Here is a 26,156-nt window from a genome sequence, read left to right as displayed (position 1 = left end):
TCACTCTCGTAATCACAGTACATAATAGTCTGTTATCTGCTTCTTTATAATAAAAAGTAAAATGGAAAACGCAAGTCTCAGTAATATAAAAAAGTCGCGTTGATCATATTAAAAAAATACCAGAAATTAAATTACGTTAAAATATTAAGATTTACAGTCAAATAAATAAGTATGCCAATATACGGTCGGGCTGAATCTTTTATGCCTAATAATATTATTCACGTGAATTTATGTGTATATTCGTATTAGCATTATTAAATTGATTATCAATTTAATTATGTGATTGTGCTTTTCTACTTCAGCTTAAGACTGTGTTTGAAGACCGAACGGCGCGTAGTTTGTTGAGCGATAAAATATATACATAAATTCACGTAAATAATAAAATATTATTAGACATAAAAGATCCAGCCCGACCGTATTGGCATATTTACCCGATTGTTTACCATAATCGGACTCATTTAATGTATTAAGATTTAACAACACAAGTGAGTAAAGGTAACTTTTTGTTCGTTAGTTCACTTGCAACGGAAACTTTATCTCTACGAAAACTTCCGTTTTAAATATTTCACACGTGCACGCACGATTATCAATCGTAATCTTCTTCTTCTTCCTCCTGAATTAGACTTGAGCCTGTTTTTCCAACTTTATGGCGTCTCTTCCGAGGCTTATTGTTGGTCCTGTGAGCATTCATTTTTATTTTATCGTGGGTAGGCCGTTAACCTTGCCCACGAACCCTCTTTCTTTGTCCGGGCTTGAGACCGGCGGTCCCGACTCCTGAGCTACTCACTCGTCACATACGCGAAGTAAGCATATATGGGTTAACGGCCGGGATCGAACCCGGCATTCACTGATTATTCATAAGTCGGCTGTTCTCTCTAGAGCCACACGTCACCCCAATCGACCATAATCGTATTAACGAAATACAAATACTATTTTCTCTTATAGTAAATAATACATAGACATTTTATCAAAAGAAAATTTGAAGCAGGAATTAAGGACAATGTAAAACTCCACGTTGGGATCAATAAGACTCGTGGATCGAAAGCCAATGTTTTAGATGGTTATGTAAAAAAAAATGGCGGTTATAGACTTTGGCGAGAAATGTATGACGTCTCGTGAGGTGACAATGATAGCATTGGGCATTAGAGTAACGCAGCGTAACTCACAAATGCGGCTTTAGTTCAGCATCAAAGTTTTCTTTCACACGCCGGGCTCTTTTGTCACGCCATGAAACGGGAGAGAAAAATGCATGCAGATCAAATATACATAAACTCACACATATACATGTCTCTGAGAAAACCTATATGTGATAATATTAAAGCATTTTCTGTCAAATATAACGATGATTTCTTCCCAGCAAAAGTGATAATTTCCGAATAGTCAACATCAATTATCTTAAATTACACTTAAAATCCATTTAAAATTGGATGAGAAGCATATTATACCAATGCATATCTATATTTAGTTTATTAATTTTTAATATTAAGTAAAACTCTGTGATCAGATCTCGATTTAAATTTTGTTGATGCAAAATTCGCAGAGGACAGTGAGAAAAATAACACGTTTTTCGAGATACTTTTATATCAAAGTATCAATTTGTAACGCGATAATACAATGCCTCGTCCCCTTTGCAACATCGGCTGGCGCGTGATCGGTGATCCAGACAGACGCGATGCACCGGTGCATCGCATGCAGCAGGCGTTGCTAGAAGCCACCAGGGAATTCGCCCTGGAACCACATCGCCGGTTTCATTACATTCGAGAGAGAGAGAGAAAGCGAAAGAGAGAGATCATTTCCGTAACTACCGTCGTATCCACTGTTGTGGATCACCCGATACGTCCCGTCGCGCTTTAGACGCATTAAATCTGGAGAACTTCGGAATTAATTACGGCGCTTTATATCAAATCCGTCTGGCGCGTCTTAAGTTTAAGCTCGAGCTCGCTTCTCTTGTAAACAACAATTGAATTGTCAGCGGTGGCAACAAGTTGTGTGTCGTTTGGCAAATTTCTGGTTATCCGTTATTCCGCACCATTTGTCGGGCATCTTGGAAACCTATGGCAGCCAATAACAATGTCTCTAACACACTTCCTAAATGGAAGTATCTATAATAGGATATATTATCTTTTCATAACGATTGAATAACGCATTAAATATTTATTACTAGTTTTGCGACCAGATATAGGGCAGAATTAGATAGGCATAGAAATTAGTTCGATAGAGAATTAGGTATAATTATATGTTCTTACTAAGTAGTGTAATTATTATTTAAACATATTGAGCCCGGCATGATGTATATATACGCATATATTCCCCGTCAGAGAGATTATCAGAATAGTATCGTCATTAAATTCGGATGAATTTGTTTATTAGATAAATTTGTGGATGTTAATTTTGTGCAAGGTATTCAAATTAAGCTACTCTTATTATTAAATTGCGAACACGAAAAGTCACGCATACTTTATTGCAAGAGAATCATTCAGCGTCGAACGATCATTGATTTCCTCAGAATTAACAGAATTTCTGCAAAATTTTCAAGTTTTAAATCCTGCTTCTAGTTTCGGCAGCTTCCGCATATGCTTCACGTTTATTCGTGCCGCCCGTTTAATGTACCTGCTTGCCTTCTACGGCGGTGACTGTATCGTCGTTCCCTCGAATTTCAATCATTCGACGTTTTTCAATTATCTCCACCGGGACGGTGACGACGCACACCGCGTACGAGTGTACCATCGCTTGCGAAAATGCAAGCCGATGCGATGTAGGTATAAGTGGAACGTACGCAACCGCGTTACATCAACCGCCACCGATGTCGTCGGGGTTCATTGATGCCACAGGCAACTCACGATTCGGCCGTTTTTTCTTATCAGCAGCGTAGCAAAAAATTTCCAGTCTTTCGCCGGAATCTTCTCATAGGAATATATGTTTTCTCTTTACCTTTATCGATATATAAGCTCAATTCTTATTCCTTATATATTCTATAGATACAATGTATGTTTAGGATAATTTTAAACAAACATGGAGCTACGAAATTCTCTTTAAAATAATTACGTCAAAACAAATTTCGCAATATTTCTCTTGGTAATAGAAAGATCAAAAGAGTTTAATAGTTGCGAACGCTTAGAGATTTATGGTAACGGAGTAAAAAAATAAGTGATGAAAATTAATTAATTAAAATAATCACGATCGCGATTCGTGTTGTTAAAGCCTTTAAAATAAATATCCTGATAACTACGCCACTACTCGTCTACCATATGCGCCGACATTGTGAGTTACGTTCTCTTCAGAGTGTGCAAGAAACCGAGTTGCCTCATTAGCGTTAGGTAATATCGCCGATAATAATTCTTGCATTAAGACGAGCGCCCCGTTGCGCTCAAGATATCGTTATTTCAGGTTCAGGTTCTAGTTTGCGCGCCGCGAAAGGAGCGTCTCTCTCGCGCTGTTTCTTAAAACCCATTTAAATTTGCGAATATATACATCAGCCATATTTCATCGTGAGAAATAGGATCAGTACGTCACGAGTCGTAAACGAGAAAAAATGGCATGTGATGTTAAATAACGACGATAACGACGATAACGATCGTGCGGCATCATATGCAGTAAATATAAACGACCACAATATGCAGACGAGTTCACCGTTGATTTTCTTCCTTTTAATCTCAATAACAGATTCGATTTTTTTTACTCAATGGTTGAAATTTAAAGCGTCAGATTAAATTAAACACAGCGATAAATTAAACGTTAAAGATGTAAATAGATGATTGAGGTCTTGCTTTTAATTGCAAAAACTCATTTTCAAATTCAACAGGTTGCAACGCAAATGACCAACTCAAAATCTCGCTAAGAAAAAAATCGTTTCCGACCTGATGGGAAAAAAAACTATCCGTAAAAATTGCGAACTTTATTACGACCGTTAAATGCGCGCACCAGAATCGACGCGCGAATTACAGCCGGAGAGCGCGCTTTTCACGCGTAACACCGTGTGTGGGGGCTGTCCGAGTTTTCTTTGATAAATCCATACACACATGCGCGCGTGTATCGGCCTTACGACCAATTAATCGCGACAGCACGCGCGACAGTCCCGATAGCACACACGGTAGATTATTCATCGCGCGTCGCGCGACATTAGCCTTCTTCATCTGCAACCGTTGTATCACATACCCGGCGCGGCGTCACTGCCGCCGCTTAATTTTATCGCGCTCTCGCGTACTCGCTCGTTTGTCAAATTATCTCTTTCGCGCTGCTTCAATTATATTCGCCGGCGATGATAAGCGCGGAATTGCATTTGCGCGCATATGGCGGCGCGGCGCCGCGGCATGGCGAGGCACTGCACGCGAGGAACATCGACACGCCGCGTGTGTACACACAATCGCGTTATGCCAGACCACGTCTCCTGTCGGGCATCATTGGCATTAACGGCTGTGCCCTTCGCGCGTAACGCCGACGTTTTGCAAAGTTAATTATCAACGAATGGGAGACCTCTCTTGCTGCACCTTTCTCTCTCGATCTTTCTATCTCTATGAGAGAGTGAGAGAGAGCAGCGCATTCGTAACTTCGTTCGTACTTGTCACAAATGCCATTGTTCAGCATCAGTTCGGGCACTATCGAGTTTCACGGGATTAAGTCGAATCGAAGACCCCTGCATTGAATTCACGAAGCGCTCGATAAATGATATTAATGAGAGATGCGATAAATTATTCTATTTTGGAGACCCGTAATTAAAATTGATAAGAAATAAAATCTCAACGTCTCAACTAGGATTCTTTATAGTAAGACATTTTCCGTGAAGGTATAACGTTTAAATATATAGCAATTACGGTAAATGTATGAATTATTATGCATTAAATAATAATGCGATTGATCTTTTTCATGAAACATACCGTACATTTAAAGCTTATTGATTTATTATTTACAGTAATCGTTAAATCAATATTTTTTATGGATCTATATCTTTATTTCTTATTTTTTACATTTTTTTTCCTATCTATTTTTGTATGCTTGACAGTTCTGAAAGACACTTGCTTTCCCATTTCAAAAAATGGTAATAAATAATATAAACTGACATTCATATACCAAATCGGATTCTCATATATCCGTTTTATATAGCTCGCTGCTTACGTCCCATTGCTACATTTCGTTTACGTGTCATTCTTATCTTCGTATTTGTGACTGAGGATTTATTCGTGGCGCCTCGGTCCGGTAAGAAAGTATTTTTCTTTGCCGGATCGTCTTATAAGTCTCATTTTTACCGTTAAGTCGTCCATGGAGCGCGCGAGACAGAAAAGGACGACGATAGAAGGCGACCGGCGCGGCGGCGAGAATAATGTATATACACCGGGGGTGAGGAAGGGTAATGGAGAGAAGCGGATGGCCCTGTAGATGTAGGGTGTAGGTAGAGAGGCGGCATGCGCGCGGTGCTTTTCCTTTGCGCAAAGCGAAATAAACTGCCACTCGTGGTCCTCGTGGAGCTGGTGTGCGACACCGTTTTACCGTTGCGCGTTGGTGGAAAACTGAGCGCCCGAACAGCATCAGTCGCTTAACTGCATGTTCGAGAAGGATGAGGCGGATAAGGTGGCGCGAGAAATAGAGAGGGCGGTCGAGGGTGGTCTTAGGGAGACAAAAAATGTAGCGATAGAGAAAGGTAGAAGAAGAGCGAGATAGAACGCGGTTGCTGCTGATGCCAGTGATGCCAGGCATGCAGCCGAGCGATTTCGATGGATGCTCCCCTGGCCTTTTGTAAATAGCAGATAGAAACCGTGACACGGTATCGATCAGGATGCGCGATATGTCGAAAACGAGCAAGTCGGGCATGGCGAAATGGCACGTAAGCAATGATGATAACGCGGGAGAGCGCGTTTCAGGAACCGCGCTTCATGAGACGGCGCGATAGTGTGATCCTCGGATCGGAGGCACAAGAAATATTTTTTATTATATGCTTTTTCACCGAACGAAAAACGTAAACGGAAGCGATGCATGAAGCGGTGCGATCGATCCTTTTTGTTTGCGAAAAATGTTTGTCTCGTACTTTTCGGATTCATTCGTTTCGTTGTGGACGGTAATCCTGTTAAAAAAATAATCAAGTTTTGCGTGCGGGAAGACGTGAAGGACACAGTATAAAAATAAAGCAGAAAATATTTTTCTTTATCATATGTATGTATATATATACACGTACGTATTTTTTATATCTTTCTACTTCAAAGATTTTTGAAAATATTCTAAAACTGTATATATACGTGTATGCATATATATCATCTGTAACTAGAAAGAATAACCGGTGAAAGTAAACGACAATCACGAGTGGCCTTTTCAGCAAACAAACCTTTCCTCCCTTCAAAATTTTATACATTTTCCACGAATGCAGCGTGCTTTTTCAGTTCTGGTCGCACACATACAAAACTCGCGCGCCACACGCTGCTCACCGATGCATATGCATATATACTCGTATACGTCGCGCCAAAGAGCGTACCAAAGAGCGCACACACGTGGCCTTCTGGCCGTGAACGATTCAGGGGGTCTAGTCCAGAATATCTTCCCTCGACTTATACGTGTCTCGAATGAGAAAAGGAAGCGACATCGACAGGACGGTCCAGTGCGCACAAAGTTGCACCGGGGAAAAAGCGGCAGACGACACCACGTCGCGTGTCCAAGGACGAATAATTTACGAAATTCGATTTCCTTCTGTCTTTCTCATCGTCGCGGTCGTGACACACGAAATACCCTCGAAAAAACATACGTACGAGAACACGAAAGAAAATCGCGCAAGAGATACGTTGTCATCCCTGAACTTCACGAATAAATAAATAATGCACAGGCAGATAGATATCGATCACCTCGTATAAATAATACTATAGCGTTTTTTTTTTTTTTTAATTAAAAAGAGAAAAACGTTATATCTGTCCGTGCTTCGTAAAATTTCTTTTCACACTGATATATCGATATTTATACCGGACGTTTTTACGTCAAAAGTCTGCAATTTCTCGTTCGCAGCGATATTTTGGCGCAGCAAAAATCCAATTTATGAAACAGGTGTTTCATCATTCTGTCATTCATTTTGCAAGACAGAATATGTATAAATAGCCGGTAAACACGACTTGGATTACCTGAAATTATCCGATGTTTACAAACGGTATTGTTGCGAGCGATTGTAGTGCGCATTGAATGACGTTTATATAATTGTTACCCGGCAACAAATTAACTAACCGTTACGTAAATTGTATTGTAGAAGTGCCAGCCAGTCAGTAATGAATCGTTGAATCGAATACATATACATATAACCTGAAATCTGTATAATCGGAAACACACTTTGTCGTCTTGCTAAATAGTTTCGTTTAACGTAAATAATGTAGCTTAATTGATAGGTAAACTTTTTTAAGTATAAAGCAATCTTTCCTTAATAAAATAATGCAAAAACAGTGATATCGAGATAGAGAATAAACAACGGCAGATTAAAATGATAAAAAAATAATTAAAGAACAATGATAAAATAACGAGGTTAATGAGAAAAATAGTTAAAAACATGCAATTAACATTTAAAAAAGAAATGTATGCGCAATTATAAATGCGAAAGGTAACACACAGTTATACACAAATAGAAAGTATACGAAGAGCAGAAAACAAGAACGTTTTCAGATGGCAATTTTATAAATTCTTAATTTAAAGAAAGTGCGCAGCGTGGTCAAACGGGAATACAGTGAAATTATTTCACAAAAAAAACCAAATACATCGAAAACCGAGATAAAATCGCAAGAAACTTTTTGCCGTATATTAAATGACTGAAAGTTAATAGTTGCCGGTGCTTACTTTCTTAATGTCGGCCGGGAGATTAAACGTTTCATCGGGAGTCTTTGGTCCGCTATTTTTAATAAAGCAGCGGCTTCTTATTACGGTATATATACATATATAGTCTATATACCACTCTCGTCCACTCTAGTTTTCCCGCAACTCCTTCATTTGCTCGTTGGATCGTAAGAAATGTCCTCTCGTGCTCCGACATTTTTATCTGTCCCGCCTTACGTTCCCCCTTCCTCATTCTTTGCGTATCACGCCGCGAATTCGTACGATGCCTGGAGAGATACGTGAGCTTTTTCCCAAGACAAGCCGAAGGGTCCTTCCCGCGTCACCGGCAATCCGAAACTGCCCTGACGTTAAAGATAAACGTGAACGACGAGTACGACTACCGCACATTTTCGTTCTGCTGTGAAATATAAAAGAAGAATTCCGTTTATCCGCGTAGCGATATTTTCAGGGATTTAATTATTCCTTATCTTCTTTGAAAGTCGCGTATAGATATGCACTTTGAAAAATTTATATCCCCATGTTAAATTTAAAATATTATTCGCAAATATCTTGTCTATAGCGAGATTATGTTTCACATTAAATCTGATTATTATAAATTCAACAGATAAGAAATTGTTCATTATTTTACATAGTTCGAATAAGAAATTATCTATGAAAGAGATAAAAACTTATGCTTGACAACAGTAGTAAATTAACAATAATTTCTATGTTCTTCCGATTCTTACGCGATAAATATAAAGTACAATCAATATCAGTAGTATCAATTTGCTCCCTCGTTTTTTCGGGAAATTTCTGTTCTTATTATTGCATGACGTTTTTGAATATTTAAAAATACCGAGAAATATCGTTATCACTTCATAGGAGACTGCCGCTATAGTTACATTGTTAAAATGTAAACGAAGAATTTCGCGCCTAATCTTGAGAGAATATGCGGACGTGTTTTTAGTGTCCCGTTTCATTTAAGAACAGGTACAATGCCGACGGTCGGATTACGCGTGTCCCAATAGTCTCTTTCGTGAAATAATCATGTACACGGAAACACTTCCACGCGCGCCGCGGTCGAGAAGGACGAGTTTTTCAAATGGTTATGGCATGCATACGAACGGCATTTATTTTCTCGTCGTTTGCATATATTGTTGTTTCGAAGTAGAAAAACATGTCGTGGTTTCGCAACGATTAATAAAACATGACTTTAGATTGATAGTGTTATCTTGAATGGGCTTAAGCCTGAATATCGTGATTCCTTGATCTTGATTTTCTCTTTGACTTATCTCTTCAGCATGTTTGCATATAAATAGCAAGATCCAAAAGTTTTCGGCTTTTTATATCTCAAGGATATAAAAAAGAATGACAAACTGAAACAACCATTTTGATTTTTCACTATAATCATTCTTTCCTTCAATACATTTTTTTGGAACAATGAATTGTTTTTTTATATTATTAAAAAGGTATTCTGAATTTTTATCCTTAAAATGGTTTAACACTACGGAGATCATTCCTTCATCATCTGCTTTACAGCACCGACTTAACCTCAAGTGATTATCTTTTAAATTGAAATTCAATTTGCGTGGAAGAAAATTGACTAATGATAAAGAAATCATCTCTTTTCGTAGTGTTAGCCATTTTAAAGACAAAATAATATTTTTTAATAATATAATATAGAAAAATTAATTCATTATTCTAAAAAGTATATTAAAATAAAAGGTATAATTATATATTAAAAAAGAAAAATGATTGCTTCATTTTATCACCTTTTCTATATTCTTGGGCGTTAAGTACCACGTATATTGAAAATTTGCTTTAATAAAAAAACGCATTGAATCAGATCTATTAGTATACAAGTTTATTAATTGATTTTTGCCTGGTGAATAATCCGCGGTACTAATTGTAAGTCACACACACACACACACACACACAATCATACATTTTAATTTCTTTTCTAAACATTCAAAATATCTCATTGTTTTCTCGACTTCGCTAATTGACGCGATTTGCTCGAATTTCCACAAGCGTTGTAAAATCGATCAGACATGTCTGCCGTGATATCGACGCGCTGTCGACTCTAATTTTATCCGATAAATGCATTTCATTCTCTCTGCGCAAACGATGGAAGGTTAAAGACCTTTTCTCTGACAATTATTTTCACGAAGCTGTTACGCTCGATGTCCGTAAGTCCTGTCCGTGACAGGATAACGTCGCTGTTGGCGATAATAGCGGCAACGACCGACCGGGAAACAAACGAGAAATCGATTTGAATTATTAAGGCAGAGGAAATATGACGACGACACGGGGATATCGATAGAGTAAAGCGAAATACAATTATATCCGTTTACCGGTGCGGGATCGGGAAAATACCGTTACGCGCGTAATTAACGGCGCAGATTGATCCCGCGTTTGTGCGCGCGTTTGCATACGTCGGGTATGCGGGAGAAATACACGGGGGCCCCTCCGTGAAAAACACACGAGCTCGCGTTTACAAAATAGGCGCATCCGGGCGTGAGAATTTACCGGTTTGATGTCGCTCGTTGAGAGGAACCTAAAGCCGTCTGTATTACCGATCGAACGCGATTTTTTAAAACACGCATATTTTTTAATTTGTTTTTACGGAATTAAAAATTCTTTTCCAAAGTCAAAGTATATGCAGTAAATGTTTTCCACGCCGAACGATGCCGAAAACGAAAATAATTTCAGAGATTTAAATCTTCGTTACCTACTCTAAAGATAATAAGACGTCGACTCGTGACAACATTTGCTTCATATAAGAATTTTACAATTTGTTACAAAATGAGATCGGCGTAAAGAATGGATTATATAAAGGAATAACATACCGTTTTCAGAATTAAGCTTAAATACCTAACAAAAAAGGTGTGCGTGAAAAACAATTAAAATAAATGTGCATTATAGTGCATATAATACTTTAACTTTAGAAATGAATTTTTTAAATCTGTTATTTTAAAAAAATCGCGTTCGATCGGTAATACAGACGGCTTTGAGATCCCTTTAACGATCGCTCGAGATTTGCGCGCGCGATTTTCACCGATGATCCATTTGACCCGCGGCGTGGATTATCGTCGACGGTGTCTGCCGCGTATTTTCAGCGTCACCGGTATATGCGCGGAGCGTAATGAACGCGGACGTGTGCAACGAGGAAGATTGATTTGACGGATATGACGACTTAGTAATGTGCCCGCGCCCGCGATGGCCATTTTATTAAAAGCCCGGCGCGCAGATGTAAAACCAGAGAACCTTATACCCCTCGAGAACGAAGAATTTGCACATCAAGGCTAATATCATTTTAACGGTGCTCGTTTCCTACGCGTGAACTCGCATAAAAAAGTTATCCTACGTACGTTTATTGTCGCGTAAAATGTTCAATTTTTTTTTTACTGACGTTATATTTTATTAATCGATATTAATCGTTATAATAATGATTATTTATCATTAGAGTGCTGCATAATACTATTTGCGTTTAACCAAAATTTTAGTAGGTATTAATATGTAAAAAAGATTTTCTTCATTGTATTTTTTATTACACTGTGTGAAATAAGCTGTAAATCTAAATACCTAGGAAGTCGTAGAAGATTTCTGAAAGAGACATTTATAATATGAAAGAGCGGAATACAGTAGGAGTAGTAAGATGCTTTTTCTTTTAATATACTATTTATAGAAAAGTAGGTCACATCTCGAGAGGCTCTACCTTTTCATCAAATCATTGAGCATTCAGGAGAAAAGTCAGTAGAAATATTGACTCAAAGAATTCTTTATTATGGTAATTACATAATTTACAATTTATACGCACAGAGAGATCCAAGTTAATTACAGTATATGTACTGACTTTCTAAATAACACTGACGAGATCGTGCGTCTTATTTTTTAAAATAATCACAAAGATAAAAAAACAAAAATTCCACAGTGGACGACGGTTATAGTAGCTCATTGCGTTTGCAATTTTCCAAAACAAACAGAAAGAAAAAACGTAATTTTATTTCATCCAAGAAGAATCCCGAGTAAATGGATCAACGCCAATCGAACGTTCGCGAGCGTTCTCGCGTTTCGCAAAGCAGAAAGAAAAATTCATTTTCGAACGAACGTTTGTCATCGGAAGCGAGTTGATGCGCCGGGAGTTGTCACGGAATTAACTTTACGATGCACTCGCGAACGCACTATTGCATTCCGGTCATAGCGGGCGAGGCGTGTCGCCCGCGATATGTACTACACTATACGAATGCGACGCACGCATGCATTGGAAGGGTAAAAAGAATAGCGCGGTCGATGGATGGGTCCCGACGAAAGGTCGCAATTTCGCGAACTCACACGGTACTAGAAGTACTTCAAGTACTAGAACTAGACCGTCGTCCCTCAAAAATCGAACACGTCGCGCACCGCGCCGTTCCGGTCTTCGCAGTCGCGCCGGAAAGGTCGCGCGCGCATAACGAAAACTAGCTTCGTTCCGCGCTTCGCGAAACTAGTTTACGCGGAAGTCTGTCGGACGAGTGCATATTGTCGCGCTTAATAACTTCTGCATAATTTACCGACGGGTGAGAAAGAGAGGAAGGGGAGAGAGAGCGAGAGGTAAGGACATTGTCGATGGCGCGGGAACGCTAGTATACCGGGCCAACGCGGATGTCATCGTCGGGGTGTGATCAACCGCTCTCTCGCAGAACCCCCGAAAGTCGACCTTTCGCGACGTCGACGGGGCGTTACACAACGTAATACCCAACGTACGACCGCGTAAATTAACTTTAAGTACAGTTTCGAGATCGTGAGTTTGTAATTCGAGTTACGGCACGCTTTGCATTTTAAGTACCACGCCCATGCGGGGCTATCGTCGGAAACGACTCGGTCACGATTATTCCCAAGCAGGAGCCGAGTATTTTTCGTATCTTGCCGCTGGAATTTCCCCGGATTGCGCCGAGGAATATCGTGGGTTACGCTCAGAAAATTTTAATTAACGTACAGTGCTCTCGCACGACACGACAGTCGACTTCGTTTATCTTTATCGAACTTCGCGATTCCGCTGAGATCTGTCATAGATGTTTCGTCATTTTCGTTAGCGAGCGGGTTTTGTTTAACAAGAAGAATAGAATTCGTTGATACGAATAAATATTTGAGTGTAAGAACTTATGTTAAACCGTAAGAATTATCCTTTCGCATGCCAAAATTTTAATTTATTTCATTTCAAGATAAATGAAATTTTTTTTATTAAAAAAAAAAACCAATTAAATCAAGTAAAAATGCATTTACACGTTAATTAAGCTATCAGATTCTTATAATATAGGCGGTAAAAAAGTTAAATCAGACCTCTCCAAATTCTCGCAAAACGCCTTCTCTTTGTCGTTTCTTTAAAGAGACGGAAAAAAAGAAACAGAGAAAAACAGGCTAAGACTATAAATTGCTATATCTCGTAGTCGATTTTAATCCTATCGTTAAGAGTCACTGCGAATGATAATAAGGAGCCTCTCTGCCTTTTCTTTTTCGAATTGGACAGGTCTGAATTAAACTTTCTATTCATGCATCATCATATATTTCGACTTACAGGTGACGATCAGGTGAGCGCTGGCGCGGATTGGCTTGATCCGCAGATATCGTCCTACTTGACACTCGTACTCGCCGTCGTCGGTTAGAGACGCGTCGGTGATTCTTAGATTGAAAATACCGGCGTTCTGATCGCCGATCAATTTTAGCCTGGGGTGGCCCACGATTTCGCCGTCTGCAACATCAATTCGGGATCGTTTATATGCGTTATATCACGTTGCGCGTTCTCGGGCAACGATCGATCGATGTAAATTAACCGATTAGGTAACATTTTTCAGCCTCATGGCTGAGGAGCTTCGTAATTCATAAAGCGGGTACGCGGCTCTCGGCTTTAATTTCAGCTCTGTTTATTACGCGCTTATTTGGCTGGTATGCGAGCACTCTCGGCAAAACGATGCGATTACGATAGGCGGAAGCCGATGAGACCGCTGAGTAATTAACCGCTCACCGTCGATGGTCCCGCTCTCGGACGAGGCTCCTCTTTACAGTCACGCTTAAATAACAAATCCACAACGTTGCTATATACGTTCCTTAAGTTAGATCGTAAAAATCGTATATACTAATGTAAGATACATAGAGAAGGGAGATCAAATTCTTCTTTGCCCATCTTATTTTATCCTTATTTAGATTTTGCTATCGTGCACAGAAATTTTCAACATTCTGAAAACTATCAATAAATGTTCAACAGTTGCTAGTTTTTAAGCTAATCGTCAATCGATTATAAATTGAAAGTTCGACAAATAAAATATCTTTTTCGGAAACGGAAAATTTTGTTAAAATAATTTAGTTATCGTGTGAAAATTAAATTAAAAGCTTTGTACTTTAAATTAACAGCTTTATTGAAATAAAAACGTCTGCATTTATGTATTTAATATTTTTCTTTTATCTGTAAAATTCTATAAAAAATTTGAGTACTAAAATTTTGTCTAATAAAATTTCAATTAATATAGTTTGAAGGTTTAATGTGAGAGAAATAGACTGTAAAACCACTTTATGTGGGATACGTGTTTGTGGACTGCGTATAATAATCGTAACGTATACGGCGACGTAAATCCGCGGATAAAGCAAAAAACAACAGGAGTAGCACTGGTGATTCTTGATTAGTGTGTTAATATGTTGCCCGAAAATGTCCGTGTAAAACAATCCCGCGTAAAGCGGAAACCCAATTTCCTATTGAAAATATAAGCAGCTTTTGTGCGCGGTTTTAATTGGTGAATTTAGATCCGAGTGGGTTTTCCCGAGGCGTTAATTGCGCAAATACAGGATTACCTGTCTTCGCTGAATTTAACAATGCACGATTTGCTCTGTATGCATTTTATCTTCGTTATTATCAATATATCTATATCGAACGACTTTTCGGATCATTCTCTTTTTAAGTGGATTTATTGGAGTCCAACGCGAATTGGTAAAGACAGATAAATTTTATTTTACAAAGGAAAATATCGAAATAAATGCAACTTTCAATTAAAATTGCACTATACGTGTGGCATTGCAATATTTATGCCTACGATCTATGTATAACACTTTGAGAAACTTGTCTCAAAATCATGTTTTCCTGAAGAAATCGTAATTGGCCGTTCTTATCATAATTTTTCAATACTTTCATATTTCACGTTATTCAAGATTCAAACTAGAGAGCGTTAATACCGGGGGAAAAACTGGTCTAATCAGTTTCCTCTTATGAGTAATTGGCGTTCAATTAAGGTTGGAGAGGAAATCAGAAAGTAACGATCCTTCTTCAACGCCGTTCAATAAATTTTAAATTAGACTCTGCTGGATCTTAAAATCCGGTTTTTGTGAAAAAAGTAATAAATAATAAAATATAGAGAACAATATTTTTTTCAATTATTGATAATCCTGAAATTTTATTCTAAATCTCTCATAATAAAATAATTACTGCTGATATGCCTTGAGATTTTCGTTGAGAAAAATAGTTCCTTCCGGAGCAGTGAATCTGTGGCTTCTCCGGAAGACGATGTTTGAGAAAAAAAGGATGATCATCACGGTTATACAATTTATATTTCAATTTATCGTACTCACTCGGTTGTATGACGTAAGCAAATCCGTCTTTGACCCATTGGACGGTACCAACTCGGTTCCCCACCTCGCAAGAAATTATCACCTCGCCACCTTCCAGCACGGAGCTGTTATTCGGCCTGACCCGAAAATATTGTCCCTCGCCTGTAACAAAATGATAACAATTATTTCGATTCGGAAACTGCGCTTCTTTGGAGGGACGATATATAAGCTCGTGTGCTTCCGCATGCCGCCGCTTTGCCTGCGTTTTATTCGCTCGATAGAGTAAAGCGAAGTAGGGTGATGTGCCGTAGGCTATAAAATTATGTTTACATCGTGTTTTCTCCTCGCAGAAATCGTCTGCGTAAGATTTATGCATACCTATTTGCATAAACAAGTATTGCGAGTCAATGACTGATTTTATGATTATGCTTTGATAAATGCTCGAATCTTAGACGGATGCTTAAAAGTATATAACTCCCTTATATATTCATAAAAAATAAATTTATTACAGATAAATTAATCGCATATTTTATATGAAGAATCGTAATAAATGAATGCATCGAGGAATATTTCAATTAAAAAAGCAAATTATTTTTATATATTTATAAACACAGACAGAAACAGAAAATGCCAGTTTACACATCGTATATTTATATAATCTTTAGAATTAAAGTATTACTTGTGTAAAAACAAATAAAATGCAACATATAATATAAACATTTTCGTTAAAACTTCAACTCGCAATTCGTACGCATTAAACAGCACAAACAGGTTTATGAAAAATCTCAAGTTTTACGATACTTGTCATCATTTTTTTTTGTTTTAAGAAAAAAGAACGAGCGGCCAATTAGTGGCAAAAGAGCATAAGCGTAAAAAACGAGTCCAGTTAGAAACCCGTAACTTCGGAATCGATAACCGCGTAGCGGCTAATAACCGTGCGGTTATCCAGCATTTATCGCGCGACGGCACGTCCACTTCCGATTCCGTCACTCGCTCGTAATCCACGACTTCACGTTCAGTTGCGTCGATCGTTTTGGTTAATTAACTTTAATTGCATATTACGCGGGTCCTTTTTGCTCCTCGTACCCGCTGATTATCACGCGAGTCGAGGAAGCGTTTCGCGTATCAACTATGCTAACCTACGTCGACGCAACCGTTCCAGCGTTCGTATACCAACAATAAGTTTGCCGAGGATCAAACTATCCCGCTAGCTCGTTATAATTTCTCAATTTTTAGCGGACGATAGTGAGGTTCTAATTGCTTCTTATTGAGCATCGTAAAGATGCACCCCTATGCCAACGCGGATCGATTAGGCGCGCAACTGGCGGAGCAACGAGAGAGAAAGAGAGAGAGCACAATAATTATGCCGATAATGTCGGCGATCACGCAAGCCGCTAAGCTCTCCGATACCGCCGCTGGAAGAATTAAGGTAATCGGACGGGTTTGGCTTCGATACGATCGATAATCCCTTTACCGCGTGGTATTCCACGTTTGTACCGCAGCACCACGGTATCGTATACACACGAAATCGGTCCGCGTTACGCATTACACCGCGCGAGTATTTCTGCCCTTTGTCCCGTGTGCCGTGGCGTTAAGAGCGAATTCACACGGTTCGTATCGTGTCAACTGACGAATTTGAATTAATTATGCGATTATATCAATGGTGTAAACAATAACAGAAATTATAATTTGGCATAATTCAATAAGACATAAATACATACTAGCTTTGCCTCCTGATTTAGTCCTCTCACATTTTTCTCTCTTTCTCCCCTTTTTTCTCTTATCAGTTTGAAAAATCGTACATTTATTTTGACATATATAAAACTATTAAATATCTATGTAAATACGTGTGTTTCAACAGTTTTTCCATATGGCGGAGCTTATCATGATACATATGAATTGATGCATATATTGCAGCAAAAATGAAAAGATTGGTATAGGCCAGGTGAAGTGATTTACAATTGAATTCATATTGAAAATGGCATAGAGCTCACGTTTTTTGGTCAAATTGAATCAACGATGCTTTTCAATACCTCAACTCTCTACTCGTGTTTTAAAAGGGACACGTGTCTATCATTTATCATCGCATTGATTCTCGTGAATCTCGTGTTAATTTTGAAAATGGCACAGATTATAAATTATAGCTGCTAATTTGAGCGTATGAATATCGATTTTTCTTGATCAGTTAGTTTTATTGCAAAGTGGGATGAAAAACATGATGAATAAAGTACCAACGTTGCTGTTATTCTATAGATTTTCATTTGATTGAACGCATTTTAACGACTTCACAGTATCTCAATAATAACAATGTAGCTGTGTAAACAACAAATGTGAACTAAAAATTTTATTCTAAATAAAATGAAATATTTTAAGATTAAATTAACACATATTGCATAGCAAATTTCTCCGTAAACAAAAAGAATTGTTAGTTAATTTAATTTAATTTAATTATCTATATATGTACACGCCCTGTGAATTTCATAATATAGTGTCTTATGACTGTTATACAGCTGTTAGAGCTGTTAGAGCGGTTAGAGTCCATTTTCTCGAATACGATTTTCACGCTTGCCGTAAAACAGATCAAATTGCTTTCGTAGCCTAAGCGAGCGATACAGCAATCGTGCCGTTGTAAAAACTCAGGTGTCGTAATTAGTGGTGTCCGCCAAGCGCGAACGAGTGCCCGGCGCGTTCCTCGCGCATGTATTTTTCAAAAGGCGATTAATTTTCGCGAAACGGATTGCATTTGCTGGTAGTAGTTAGTGGATTCGCGATGACGTGTCTAAGCAAAAACTCATTGGTGCAATACGCATACGCACTTGGGATGATCGTCCTAGAGTGAACCGTGTAAATTGGGTTTCGAGCGGTCGCCTAGCTTGGTTCGAATTTACGTGCAGTCCCGCCGTCCAAACGCAACGTCAATAAAATATAGGTGAGTCGGCCCGGCCCGGAGGTCTAAACGCGATTCGACTGGCGTCGTTTAATTTTGTAGCACAGACCTGTTCGGTCGACGCTCCGATTCGTCCAAAGGGATTCAATGATTGGGCGCGATTGTGGAGAACGGATTAAAACGACGCTGCGCCCGGCCGCGGTCGGCGAACGAGAATTCGAAAACAAACGAGCGACGAGAGATACGAAAATAAAGTTATAATTGAGTCCACATCGCGGGTTTCCGGCATTATCCGAATAAAAATTTCATTTAGGCAAAAGGGCACGGATAAGTAAAAAAAAAAAAAAAAAAAATTTTTTTTCCCCCCCCGGGGGAAATGTTTCATTCGAATGAAAGTTTATTCAGAGTTAAAATCTCTCTGTGGCTCTTTATTTGATTGTGAAATTTACTTTTGATCATAACAGATAATTTATTATATTTACAGTATCGAAAATAATTTGTCATATTTCGTTTGATAATTTAAAAAATTATTATTCAAATCTTTAGAAACAGATAATATACGCAGCAAAATTAAACGAGAAAAAAAAGAAAGTTGTTCTCAGAGATTATTTTCGAAAGAAAGCAATATATTCAAATGTAATTGATTTTATACACTCGATATTAAAAGCTACGTATCTTTTTCGTGTTTAAAGCTTTGTTACGAAAAATCTCAAATCTTTTTCGATTCTCGATTTCTCTTTTTGATACAAAAAGCAAATATCGGTAAATCTTTCGGAATGTGCTGATAGAACATAAATCTTTAAAAATAACGCAGCGTTATAACTATTTTATACTGCCGCGAATGTATACAAAGCCGGCTTTAACAGCCGGAAAGACGATAAATAATTGTCACGGCAGCAAACACAAGCTCCACAGACACGCGGAGAGCGTGAGCGTAACGCCGCGCGAAGTGTAACAATGCTTCGGACGATTGCTTAAGTAAAATTTATCTTAACGCGCCAAAGCTTTCAGCGGGCTCTTAATTGACGCAGAACGGAGAACGCGCGTAATCGGCCTAGAGAGCGAAATAAACATTTCAGCCGAGGAAGAAAGAAAGGGAGAAGGAGGGAGAGAAAGAGAGGGAAAAAAAGCGGCAAATCTGCCGTATGAATTACGCGATTATCGGCTTCGCGAACCTTTTCCCGTTCAGTCCGCATTGCGCTACGCGCAACGCAGCTTTATGCACAACTGCTGTATTCTAATAAGAGTGCATTGTACATCACGGGGACGTTCGAAGTGTTTTCCGCGTATTTTCGCGTAAATTCGTTCGTGGGACAAAAAATGTCGAGCCATCAGTTGTTTTTGAATTATAAATTATTGGAGATGTCATTTGCATGTGCACGTGTGACAGAGACTTTCGAGAATTAATTTTCAGAACGTATAAAAATTAATCGTAAAACATTATCTCTTATTTATTTTATTTAATTTAAATAGCAATTATTTTGACGTGACTTCTTATTCGACCCGTTAGTCGCGAAAATACCCGACAGACGAGACGATAGAGAGTTTACCAGAAAATACGGAGTCGAAGGGAAATTTTTGCGAAGGGAAAAGGTCGACTGCAAATTGGCGGAAGGACGAGAGGAAGTGCACCGGTAGAATCCGGTATATATATACGTACATATACATCCGGTGTATACGGCTTAGACTCACCCGGTTTGTTTATTTCAGCACGAGCTCGGATTAAATCGCGCTCCTGTTCTTATTTTTCGCTGCGCGAAAAGTGTCGCTCGGTAGACGGAGCGACACTTTTCGCGACGTCACTGGGCGTCCGCGTAAATTCCGCGATTAATCACCGCGTGCCCACCGATCAATTATTGAACGCGCGCGCGCGTTTTTTCTCTCCTCGCTGAAACATCGTTGCTGTTGGCTTTCGTTTGCGCGAGCCGTACATATTTACCTTTCCACCGTATTACCGGCAATTCTATGTAGATCTCACTTCCTTCCCGCGCTCGGCTATTAGAATTTCAAGCGTGGATCCGGCTGACGGAATTTTCGATAAAATCACTCCGCCCGCCGTCCTTCTTCCCGGTTCTTAGAGGAGAGATGAAATCGGCGTGCTTCTTAAGCCCTATTCACTGCCCGATCAGCTCGTCTTATCCGCTTTAATTTATTAATTTTAGAGACGAAGGGAAAAGAATCGACAGTCCGTTAATTCAAAAATAAAAAATAAAACGCGTCCTCGAGTATTTAAACAGGAATTAAATCGTGTTTGCGAACGTATATTTTATATTATAATTTTTTTAAAATAATTTTCTCGTCAAAGTCTCGATTGGAGAAAGAATTAATTCAACATTAAAAAAGTCCCGACGATAAGGAGGAACCCTCTCTGATACTTGATTGTATCAACATCACGAATTTGCTCCTGACAATTGTATCCCCTAGGAGAGGCATTCATCCTCGAGATTCCGTCGTTAGCTGAAAACACCCCCGTGTTGTTCCGTTTATCTTCCGCCATCGCCAGCCAAATATTAACGTCGTTAAATTCGCAGGCATAACAAATTTCGCCGACGTTTCGCGCTTTCTTGTCCCGATCGGATGGATTCTGTCACCCGCAATGAAAAGGTAGCATAATGACTAAGGAGAAGGAGGGAAGCAGGGGGTAGGATGCAGAATCTCACCCCTTCTTTCTGCCTCTCCTATTCTATAGGAAAACGACGATCCTCCGCTTCCACCGCCACCTTATTCTCCCACCCCTTCTTCTGCGCTCGAAAATGCAATTTCCAGCATTGCGACGACATCTAATTCAATCCGCGCTCGTTTCTTCCCAGCTTTTGTGTCTGCCTTAAGTTTCAGTCTTAACACAAATTTACGCTCTCGACGATTTATCACGAATCATCCAAATCGAAAAAGATGAGTCGTAATGCGCAATGGTTCGGCAAAAAGCTAGTACCTAGTTCGCGGCAGAGGAAATCGGAGATTATATATATTTCTTCGTGTCGTTCGGATCGTTTTGGATTGAGGATTCAATTTCATCATAATTTTGATGCGGTCACAAATTTTAATTCCATATTATGCATAAATCATATCCATATTAATTCACGCGAAACACGTTAATCAATATATCTGAATATTTTATATCATAAATTATGAAATTAGATTATCTAATGCACCCCCCTCTCTACGGTACATCGAAAATGCATAATCAGCGAGAATATGTCGATTTCAATCCTCGTTTCGCGTGACCGTGTGCATGGAAATATTAGAAACTATTTCGTTCCGAAAAGTCCGTAAATAACAATTAAATTATGTGAGTGCGTCAGAGTCGCGCGAAAAAGCTCGTTGCACACGAGTTCACTTTCGACGGCGGCGGAAGTTGAAGTAAAAAGTCGTTCGATCGGTGTGCATTCACTTTGGATAATTCCGATCCGGCATTCGTGTTCAAGCGTGCAAACCCCGCCTTTAGCCGGGGCAGAAAAGAGATCTCGCGATCGAGGAAGAGAGTGAAAGAGCCGCGCCAAGCCTCCAGCTCCTTTTTGCCGTTTCGTGCGCCGCGCCGATTTCCCCCCTCGTCCGTCGGCGGATTTCATTCAGCTCGGTGACGGCGCATCGCACGAAATGAGAACATTCGTTTACGCGGGTACAAAGGGAACCGATGGGTGTCGATTCCTCTCGCGCTCGAGCGAGAGATGGAGAGTATAAAAGCGTATAAGTTTTCTAAAAGACGACGTGCGCGCTCCGCCGCGCTTCCGGTACACCGTCGTCCGTCGTCTCGTCGCATAATGTGTGGATTTCTTCTCTTTATCGGGCGAAATCCTATTGGAAAGACGCGCGAGAGGCGAGAGCTCGTGGGAAATAATCGGGAGCGTCAAGGCTCTGACCTCGAATTAAAGTACGAAACGGCCCGAGAATAAGCCCGTGGTAATTCGCAGCGAAAAAGAGTACAACACCGGGACACGTACATTTATGCTGGGAATTCGCGCCGGAGTTTCCAGATTGTGCGCCGATATAAAGGGTAAAAAGGGCGAACCCCTTCCGGATATCTCTTTTGGTCTTTCTCTTGGTTATCCGGGTCTAATATTTTTTAGTCGAGTACGTTGGCATCTCGAAGAATATCTTAATTGTCTTTTCTAGAATATGGTTCGTATGTGTCCCGACTACCGCGATCTTCCCAATACTAATACGGATTCGTTACATCTAATTAGTACGATCCTTATCTTATTTTTTCAATCCGAATTATTATTTTGTTGAACCATATATGCTGATATAAATATCGTACATGAAAGATAAAGCGCCATAAATCAAACTTGTTGGAATTAATATTTATGAAATAGTATAATATAATAAAATAATTATTAAAACACACAATTCATATTTTTGTATTTAGATCCGTGCTCCTATAAAAGTTCCTGTCATGTCTACGCATAATATAATTTCGATTTGCTGTTTTTTTTTCTTGGAGAGAGAGAAAAATGTCTTGCTTTCGCGTGTCCCTAAAGTCTAGTGGATCAGACGTATGCACGATGAAGGATAGGTAACGCGGAAATATGCATATGTCGCTATCTCGTATTTCAAATTAGAGAACAGCGTATTGTGACGGTATAGAGCGGAAGACTGCCAATACGGGTATAGATAGGGTAACCGATACAATGATTGCCGGTGTATGGTAATTGACCGCCACCGCGCCTTCGTTCGCGATCTGTAGATATATCGAAATCGGCATATCGGCCCGTAATTGTTTTCAGAACAAACCTCGAGAGTGTTTCCCTCGTTAACTTATAATCACCTCGCACTCTCGTCGCCGCGCCGCTGCAAAGCATGCACGAAATATAACGAAGCCTTGATTAAAGTGACATCCTTTTGTGGATTCTCCGTGGTCTATGTGTCATTGTATAGCATTCCTTTTCCCTTTTATCAACAATATAACAGAGACGCGAAGAGAGCCAGATATTATTTCTGGTCTATCTGCAGCATTAATATTTTGTCGTTTAATAAACTCCCGCTCAGAGGGCCTCCATAATTCATCATTTGTTTTACCTATGTGAATTATTGGCATTTAAAACTGAAAATATTAATAACAGCATTATTAATAACAGAATTTTTAACAGAAATCATTAGTAATACAAATTCCGGTTAAAAGATAAAAGAAATTTTATCTTACGGTTGGAAATGTCTCTCTACCGAGATCAACGTCCGTCAAAACGTAATAGCAAGCTCGTTTGTTCCATCTATCATCGGTACATGCAGCGAACCGGAGAGAAGATAGTGTACATCGAGCTGTATCTCCGCGGAATTTCAATGAGCAGTCTCCGTTCGACGTCGTTCGACATTATCAAAGAAACGTGTCTTATTTCGCATCGAGCGAAACAAAGCTCCTCGTCGAAGTCCCCCATCCCGCCCTGCAGACCGTCGATTTGCGTAATTAGTCGCATCACCGCTATGCAATCACGTTGCGGTAATTGAAGGGTTCGCGAATACGCGAATCAACTGCGAGCACGATAATGAGTAGAACGAACCAAACAGGCTGAGAAAGAGTATTCAATTTTTCTAGTTTTTAGCAACGTCCACAACAAAATATATTGACGTCAAAGAAAGCGTGTGTCTTTGCGAGAAGAGCTTGTTAAAATTGAATTTGGCCGAGGAATTTATTGAGACACATTCCCTCGATCAATTTGACAGGCGACATACGACAGCTTTACAGGTGAAACGTGTTACTACGTATAAATTAGATATTAGATTTTCCTTGAATAGAATGTTTGCTTTGAGTCTTATATATATATATACGGGGTAACCTATAAGTCACGGTCGACTGAGATCGTGCGACTCTTCATGGTCGAAGGCTTTCGCTCTATGCGGTTATAAAGCACCAGTGCAGTCTGATCGGATGAGAAATTATGATTTATGATAGGTGCCTGCGCGCGATATAAAGCGGACTATCAGGGCAGCTTCGACGGAGAACGCCAAAATGTAATCTCGTCATCGTAACGAGTATTCCCTTACAGCTCTCTATATACACGCTTTTTCGAATAATAACTTGTTCGCGCCTCGGCGCGTCAGATATATATCGGGATTTCATTTAACTTGACGGAGAACGCCAGGCGGATGACAATTTCGTTCCTTCGGTCGGTTTCGGAGTTTAGTGTAACGTAATTTAAGGCTCGCTAGTCGAGAAATTTAATGTCACGAATGTAAAAGTTGCCGGGGAAATAAGACGGCATCTCAACCGAATCTTCCCCGAGGAAAAGTACATCGCAAGTCGTAAAAGTTCTTCCGCGAGGACTTTTGAAGTATATATTCCCTGTGTGCGCGCGAGAGAGCTGGAAATAAATATTACCTCTCTATATATCTCATTACTTATCGGCTGGCTACTCTCCGACTTCGCCGGGGCGTGTCACGCGACGAGTAAACCTATTTCGGTTTTAATCGATATCGCGGGGATGTTCGTTTCTGTGCGCCAAGAAGCGGAAATACACGCGTCGTAGTATATTATACACGTGTACGACGACGGACGCCCGGGGTCCGTGGTCGCCGCTGGCGCGACCGGATGCAGAGCTTCTTCGCGCCCGTCGTCGCTCACCGCAGCTCGCTTCCTTTCGCGCCTGACGATCTCCATTCTGTCCGGCAGGCAGGCAGGCAGGTTATTTCAACGCTCTTAATTGCGACTCTTCTCACAGGTCGGCACGCATGGGCGCGCGCGTTAACGTAGCGCGCGGATCGTGGGATTGTTTCGTGTTTTCTAATCGAAATATCATGAGGAAAGAGAGGGGGGGGGGGTCGTCTTAACTCCGGCGCTCTTTATCGTAGTGAAAAGTGGGCAGGATTTCACGAGAACATAGGTCTGTTTATTTCGGCTGCACTTAAACTGTGTGATAGATGCATGCTCGGGTTTTCGGGGTATATAGGAGGTGGGAGAAAACAAACCGCGGAAAGTGTAACTAAAACCTCGTAACGATAAGGTACTTTGCTGATACTAGACGCCTGATAAGAAGAGATTGGTGGTCTAAAGTTCGAGTTCAAGCTACAGAATAAATAGTGGTTGGAGCATTAAATAGTTTTTGGACGTTTTTTGGGCCTTATTGATTCATTACTGATTTAAGATCAGGTGGGATAATCAAATAAATATCAGAAATTAATTAAACATGGCTCTACCTTATTTATTTATTATTAGACACATAATAAAGAGATTCATGTCTTGATCGTTCTTTAATTGTTCTTTTGATCGCACACTCGTTTAACACACGTTCTGCTCTTTTTAGTTATTAATTAACGCTTGTATAATTATGTGCTACGTTTAAAATGCAGTTAACTTCACGACTGAGTAAGCCAGATAAGATAATTATGTCATCGTATGTTCTTTAATCACGTTTCATAAAGTGCATTTTAACCGGCGACTGCAAAATAATATCAACTTCGTAATTTTAATTACAGAATCTGTAACTTCGCAACGTCGTACAAAAATACGAAAAGTTCTTTCGTGATGACGAGAATATCATCCGCACAATTAGCGTTTATTAATAAAATCCAATTATTAATAAATAAATGTGGGTTATTATATACGTGTTTATCGATCGCCTATATTCTATAATGTTAATTCATAAAAAATTAAAAGTAGATTAAATAAGCATGGGCCTCGTAATAGCGTTTTTTGCAATATATAAAAATATACTATAAATCAAGAAAATATTCTTTATAAATTACTATCTTATGCCGACATTGTAATAGAGGATCGCAACTCCGGATGTTTTAATTTTGTGAGAAGTTGTACATTATATTCTTTAGGAAAGTATAACATCACACGAAATTGAGGTTGTTAAATGCAAAACTATGCAAGTGTCAAAAACATTTTTCATATTTTTATACTCTTCACATTTCGTGCTGTCATACCTACTCTATAATATGCAAATGGATTTTACTGCACTTGCCTCGAGTACCATTATTTGTCCTC

The 26,156-nt window shown here is 39.4% G+C and overlaps 1 protein-coding gene across 1 annotated transcript in view; it reads right to left on the bottom strand.

The window, feature by feature from the left end:
- LOC112454233 (nephrin-like) overlaps positions 1-15,657 on the bottom strand; it is a gene marked incomplete at its 5' end in the record, with an annotated part of 75,327 nt that extends 59,670 nt beyond the window's left edge. Inside the window, 2 exons of the mRNA XM_025015506.1 lie at positions 13,328-13,501; positions 15,367-15,657. Of these exons, the coding sequence (XP_024871274.1) occupies positions 13,328-13,501; positions 15,367-15,657 (465 nt within the window). The remainder of the gene's footprint in view (positions 1-13,327; positions 13,502-15,366) is intronic.
- Positions 15,658-26,156: the final 10,499 nt, after the last annotated feature.

This window comes from Temnothorax curvispinosus, unplaced genomic scaffold (genome assembly GCF_003070985.1).
Source record: "Temnothorax curvispinosus isolate PA1 unplaced genomic scaffold, ASM307098v1 QBEX01000426.1, whole genome shotgun sequence".
Classification (NCBI taxonomy): Eukaryota; Metazoa; Arthropoda; class Insecta; order Hymenoptera; family Formicidae; genus Temnothorax; species Temnothorax curvispinosus.
This window is presented reverse-complemented; position numbering and strand designations above follow the sequence as displayed.